Below are 7,431 nucleotides of genomic sequence, written 5' to 3' on the forward strand. Positions count from 1 at the left end.
ATATTTTTCTTAATTTTTCTTGATTTTTCTTTTATTTCTTTTCACTTTCTCAATTATATTCATTTTCTATTCTTTTTTATTTCTTTTCCTTTCCAATTTTTTCTTTTCCTTTCCGTTCTTTATTTTTCTTTAATTTTCTTTTCTGTTTCTTTTCCTTTCAATATTTACATGTGTAGACTCAAAATCGAAGAGGTTTTAAGTTTTAATTCAAAGAAAATACCACTATGGCACTTGCCACCTTTTTTTCGCCTCAGATTTTTTCCACTAGAAGATTTCTTTTCCATCCAGCTATTTTTCCAGGCTATTTCTTGAGGCTGTTTTCCAACTGCTATTCCCCCCCCCCAGCTATCTTGTCCCAGTATTTTCTGTTGTATTTTTCCTCCTAGTTTTCCAACTGAATGTTTTCGTCAGTTTATCTATTGTGTAAGGTGAAACACATTATTTGTTTATGTTTTTGTTTTGTAAGGTTACATCATAAATGCGTGCCGATAATAAAAAGCCTTATCCCATCAATTAACTGATTGACTCTTGATGCATTTGAAATACTAATAAAGCCAAAAGACTCATTGTAGAAACGTGAATTTAAAAAGTTTGCTTCCGTGTTCACACAAAAAAACAGGAAACCTTTTTTTAACATTGAGTACTCTTTTGTACTATAAATAGCACACCTATTTCCTGGTCGGTCTATATATCCTACTTAAGTTTTACTGCATCAGCTAATAATACTCTGGCAAGGAGTGGAAATATTATTTCCACCATTAAGAATGTCTGGTTGTGGCCATTCTTGTACTATGCCGAACACTTTCCAGTAGGTTTTATTGGATTAACTCACAAGCTGATCTATATGGTATTCAATTGGTGTGATATGTGCTGTAAATATGATTACATAGGCTAAAATTAATTATTTTGGCGGTCATATTAAATTTCAAGATGGCGGCCATTTTGAAATTTTATATGGTGGTCTTCTGACATAATTTCTGATGGCTGTATGGTAGTCCCTGCTATCGAAAACATGTGCAATGGTCTTTGATTGACAGTGCTATTATCATTAATTTGGCAGCCATCTTGAAATCCAATATGGCGGTGCCATCTGACATAATTTCTGATGATTGCATTACACTCCTTGATATTGAAAACATGGGTAATGATCTTCAGTTGGCAATGGCATGTGCTGTAGATATGAATGTAGGCCTATTGGCTAAAATCAATTATTTTGGCGGCCATATTGGATTTCAAGATGGTGGCCATTAGGAGGCGTTATCCTTTGGGGTCTATTTTTTTTTAATGATCTTTAGGTGTCATAGTATCACTATGCAAAGTTTCATGCTTTCTTCCAGAAGTGCACAATTCTACCTGAAGTTATTGTGCCACACCAGTTATCTGATGTTGTGGATTTGATTCCCGCCTGAATAACTTGTGGACTTATTCTTAAACTAATATTATTTAATTACTTTTTTAATTATTATTATTTGTCTGTGCTTTTTTACTACAGTAAATATTTGATACAGGTCATGGTTATACTGTAGTATATTTTGTACGAGAGGAAACTGACTGAAGCAGAACTGAGTTGCAATAAATATTTGCTTAAGTTCTCCTGACCATGTTGTTATGTATTTGCATGTTGTATTGGTATATGGTGAGGTCAAGTAAATAAATGAAACCTTTGATTACCGTTGTTTTTCATTGCTTTTATATAGTTTTCTATGTATATTTTGTAGTAGATATTTTTTTTAATAATTCTTTTAGTTTCTTCTTTTCAACTTTTGCAACATTATCTTGTTTTCAGTTCGTACAAAGATTGGTGCATTTGCACAACCAGAAGTCATCCAGAATGCTCCTGGTCTACCCAAGACTCGCTCTGGCAAAATAATGCGCCGTATTCTACGCAAGATAGCAAGAAATGATCATGATTTTGGAGACGTATCAACAATGGCAGATTCATCAGTGATCGAGGTTCTGTTTGCAAATCGACCTACAACAAATTAAATATTGATACTGTTACAAGTAAACAGAATCATTCAAATTAAGATTTCGATTAGATTTTGAATTGAATGTAATTTGATACATTGGGATAAAGGGACCAATCATGTTGTGGTATTGTTCTGTCTTGTAATAAATTGACTTTTTAGTAGCAAATTTTATGTTTTAAATATAGTGTTTAGTTTTTCCATTTTTAAGTCTCTCAAATATGTTGTTTGCCATGCCTATTAAACACAATAATTTGATTTGTATTAAGGAAGGAATTTAATTTCCAAGCATCACATTTTTTTATAATTTTTAAATGTTTATTTGTTACTAGAATTTGTTTTTGCCAGTCTTTATTGCCCTGTTGATTTGAATGGAACATATACTAATAGAAGCCTGGGGCATTATTCCATAATTTTACATCCCAGTACTTTGACATTTAAAATGCAAAACTGATAATACATTATTTTATTTTTATTATGAATAACTATATCCACTTTATTTCACTTTAAAAATGTAAAACTGACTACAGTATCGAATATTCTTCTAAATTTCAAGCTCTGATGAAAAGAGAAACATGGATAAATACTGCATCTATTTCTGTATTTTTTTTTTTTTTTTTTTTTTTTTTGGTCTAACCAATCGCTACTGCTTTGTACCACACATTTTCTTCTTACTCTCTTGAAATTTTTGGATGCATGTGTTGGTATTTATTTATTCACTATATTTTAACCAAGGTGGGTGGCCCAATCATTCAAATAGGCTGGCCTTTCTTGTCCTGGGTGCACAGTTAAATCTTAATATAAAATTAAAGTAAAATAACAATATCAATATATATAGAATAAATGCAACTAAAAATCAAATCTATATATGAATATTGTGAAGTGCTTAGAGGACTTGTTGTCCTTAAGTGCTATATAAGTCTACCATATTATTATATAATTAATTCCCTAAATATTTTATATAGTTTGATTTGATCGATTCATTTAATTAAGATTGGAACCTTGAAAGTGAAATAAAGTGGATAGAGTTTTTTTAATACTAAATATAATATATTAATGTACTTTTGACAGTAACATAGGTTTCAAAGCCAAGTAATAGTGGCTGTGTATTTATATTTGGTTATGTATATTTGGTGATGGTACCATATTTACTTACCTGATGCATCTTCATGACATTTTTAAGCTAAGTTTACAGGGTAACACTTGTTATTCAATAAAGATGTAACAATGTGTGACTATTTTGATTATCATGTGAGCGCTTACAGTTGTTTAATTAATGTTTAATGTAGCCATTTTTTAGAATCTATTGTGAAAGGTACTGTAATCAATATCAATTGGTATATGGCTGGGTATTTATATTTGATGATGGTACCTTAGAGTTAAGTTTACTTACCTGATGCGTGTACATGACATTTTTCAGCTAAGTTTACATTGTAACACTTGTTATCCAACAAAGACGTAACATGGTGTAACTATTTTGATTATCATGTGATCGCTAACAGTTATTTAATTCATGTTTAATGTAGCCATTTTTAGAATCAATTGTGAAAGGTACTGTAATCAATATCAATTGGTATATGGCCTTTAAAGGAAATAGTAGTATTAATTGAAGGCCTAAGGTGATTTTGCTTAAAGTCAGACTCCAGAGAGAAAACGTTTTTTGATATGTTGTACAACTGATTTTCTAAGACACAAAAAACTGGAGGAAAAGGAGACATAACCACCTTTTTTTTACCCTTTCCGTCAGTTTTTAAATATTCAAAAATCTGTATCTCAAAGTTTTTTTTGTTGAAATATGCTTTTTGTGTCAAAATCATTGTATCCTGAGCCTGGCTTTAAAGCAAACATACAAACTTGTATCTTTTTGTCAAAATCTTAAAATTCAGGGAGAAGTAGTGTTTTTTTGTGTTTTTTTTTCTTTTCAACCAAAGTTAATTTTCCTGAACAGTATCTAAACGTTTGTGCTAAACTCAACTTGTAATTAACCACTCCAACTGCCATTTACAATGAAGGCACAACCGAGTTCATGCATAATATAAATATTTCAGTTTGCTTATTATAATTATTAGACTTATGGATATATTTTCTACATGTATATTCAATGAACTATTTATTATGTATTCATATACAGCATAAAAATTGTGTGTGTTGATTATGTAATAGCCCTAATTGTAACTGTATGTATAAATTTTTACTTCGATAATTCTGCAATAATTTTCTGGAATTATATAGGCAAATAATATGTTCAAAAATTGTAATAGGGCTGATGACCTTTTGGTGATACAATTTGTTGGTTTAAATAAACTACTTCAAACTTCAGTTTAGTTCAGTAATCTTTATTTCAGTTTTGGATATTCTTCTTGTGGCAGTGGTGGACACTGGCTTGCTAGTAGGAAGTTGCCCAACAGACCCTTTAATCAGTGTTGGTGCCAATTGAGAGGCTGGGACCAAGGACCTCGTAGAGAGTGAAAAAAAAAACCATTAGTAATTCAAAATTTGTCACAGAAAAAGATACATATTGACCAGGAACGTGACTAGAGATACTTGGGTTAAAGCCCAACACATCAAGTGATCATCTCTAAACCTCTTGCCAGTTACAAACACGATAAATGAAATAATATTGTATTATTATTTTTTATTTTAAAATAAATAAGGCAATGGCACAATACCTATAGTATAACATGTTATTATCCCAGCCAAGGACATTCATCCCCTATTTTGGCAGCTTCCAACGGGATCTTAATCTTTGCACTGACATGCACATCACATACCTATGGCTTTAGGCTATGACTTTCACCTTCCTATAACTAGAAACCAGTAGGCAGCGGTATTAATAATAATATTATTACAGTGTGCTTTATTCCAAATTGAATTTGAAAGTTGATGGGTATTAGTATGCAGTGTATATCTTTTATACATCGAACTGATCGAACCAATTATGTAGCTCGTCGCTGAACATCTTCAAGTAGCTTAATATCTTGTTTGTATGGATCCAATAAAATACAAAATTCTAGATGTGGTAAATGTATGTTATATCAATACGTAGTTTTAAAATCAAGATAAGGCCTAAAAGAATTAATTGTTTGCCCATCTTTTTTTAAAATGAAAAATAGGGGCGGTTGGAAAGAGTTTTTTTTTTTTAAGATGGAGATGGAATTAAAATAACACACAGAGGCCTAGAATGGCAATATCTTACATCAGACAACAACTTTAGACTAATTTGTAGGGCAGCTAGAAAAAAATAAAGATAAATTCAATCACATTTTTTTATTTGAAAAAAAAACTTTTAAAAAAATACTTTTTTCAAGTTTTTTTTGTTTTTTCCGCCCATATTTTTTCAGTTAGTTAATGGCGGGTGAGGAGGGCAAACAATTTTTTTTTTATCATTATTGAATTTGTATGTTAGGCCTATATTGTTATAATTTATTATTTTAATTAGTTTTTTTATTATTATTGTCATGATTTTTTCTGTATTTTAAAGTTCAATTTATGTGAATTTTTACTGCTCTTATATGGTGTTTCCCCCAATCTTTTTATTATTTTTAATTTTTTTAATTTTTTTTTTTTTTTTTTTTTTTTTTTTTTTTCTCTTTTTTTTTTTTTTTTTTTTTTTATATTCCCGTTTTGGTTAATTGCCGTTTTGTCTTATTAGAGTTTTGGTCCATTGCCGTTCTGGTAAAATAGTGTCAAGGGGATTAACTTAAGAGCTTTCTAGTCAAAACGGCAATAAGTCAAATAGAGAGATAAAGCTGTAGACTGGATAGATCCCCTAAACACGGAGGTATGATTATTATACCTCCATCAGGCCCGTATCCAGAAGGGGGGGGGGTTTATGGTTCGGGAGAACCCCCCTTTTCTAGCAAACCCCCTCTTTTATGGCGAACCCCCCTCTTCAAATTTCCCAAATAAGTCCTCCAACCCAACTAACGCACTGCAGACCCACCCAGACACAGACGTTTTCAAACATATCTGCTTTTATAGCATTATTTAGACCCATAAAGCACAAAAATCCTTTTGCTTCGGGGGTTTTGCCGACCCCACCGGGGCTTCGACCGTGGACCTCACGCCCAGAAACCCCCCCCCCCTTGGAAGGACCTGGCTACGGGCCTGTACATGCCCTAAACTTCTAAGATACGCGTTTATCGAATAAGTTCAACACTTGCACTAATTATGCAATAGGACAAGCAAGAAATACTTCCTCTTGAATTGAAACGTTCAAATGTTCAGTGTTTATGCCTACATCATAAAGAGACCCATCGACTATAATTGCGCTCAAAAGACTGCAGACGACAGTGTAGCAGGATTTATTCTATTTTTGTGGCATAACCCCTGGCATAATTGAAATGACTTAGATTGGTATATGTCGGGTGGACCACATGGCCGGCGGAAGTGGGGGGGGGGCGGGGGCCCGGGCCCCCACTTTTTGGCGAAAAATATATAATGTCTGGAGATTTTTGTATGATCGGAAATGCAATAAAAAAGGAGGGAAGAAGGAGGAGAAGAATGAGAAAGAGAATGTTTATCCAGTACCCGACCGAGTTACATTTTCTCGCAATTCACATTGGCGGATCTGGGGGAGGGAGTCGGGTCCTGACCCCTCCCTTGTGCAACAAAAAAAAAGGGGGGAAAGAAAGGAATTCTAGACCTACCTTTTCAGGACCCGTGAGCTGATTTTTTTTTTGTTGCTATTAGAAAATTAGAATTTTGAAGAACATAAAATTCATTAAAACACACTTCAAATGTCGGGAAAGCTCAATTCTCGCCATCTAGGAATCAAAATTTTCCCGGGGGAGAACCCCCAGACCACCCTTTCTTTTTGGGATTTATCGATTCATGGAAAAAAGAATACGCATGCAACTACTCATTTGTTTATGTATGTATACACACATAAAATAAAAAATTTACCTGACCTTTTTTAAGAGGGGAAAACTTTGAATTTTGAAGAACTTTAAAAGTCATTAAAAGACATTTCAGAAGTCAGTTAAGCTCATCTCCCGCCATCTAGAAATCGAAATTTTTCCGGGGGAACCCGGACCCCTTTTATCTTTGGAGTTCATTGATTAATTGAATCATTTTCAAGGGGGGAGGGGAGACCTTGAATTTTGAAGAATTTAAAAGTCATTAAAAGACACCACAGAAGTCGGGAAAGCTCATTTCCCGCCACCTAGGAATCACAAATTTCCCGGGGAAGAACCGCAGGACCTCCCTCCCCCCTTTCTTTTTGGGATTTATCGATTCATGGAAAAACTACGTATGCAACTTACTCAATCTTTTTTTATGTATGTATACAAACATAAGGCCTATTTACTGTAATAACAATGGGAAAAAATTATTTGACCGTTTTCAAGAGCGGAAAACCTTGAATTTTGAAGAACTTAATTACTTTTAAGTTCTTCAATATTCAAGGTGTTCCCCTCTTGAAAATTATTATAATGAATCAATGAACCCAGAGAAAGGGAGGTTC

General features: G+C 33.1%; 1 protein-coding gene across 1 annotated transcript in view; it reads left to right on the forward strand.

The window, feature by feature from the left end:
• Window positions 1-4,286, forward strand: part of LOC117124325 (acetyl-coenzyme A synthetase, cytoplasmic-like) — a 41,830-nt gene extending 37,544 nt beyond the window's left edge. The window contains exon 14 of the mRNA XM_033270528.1: window positions 1,787-4,286. Within this exon, the coding sequence (XP_033126419.1) occupies window positions 1,787-1,986 (200 nt within the window). The 3' untranslated portion in view covers window positions 1,987-4,286. The remainder of the gene's footprint in view (window positions 1-1,786) is intronic.
• Window positions 4,287-7,431: the final 3,145 nt, after the last annotated feature.

This window comes from Anneissia japonica, unplaced genomic scaffold (assembly GCF_011630105.1).
Source record: "Anneissia japonica isolate Jap-2015-1 unplaced genomic scaffold, ASM1163010v1 scaffold750_len1593409_cov174, whole genome shotgun sequence".
NCBI classification, from domain to species: Eukaryota; Metazoa; Echinodermata; class Crinoidea; order Comatulida; family Comatulidae; genus Anneissia; species Anneissia japonica.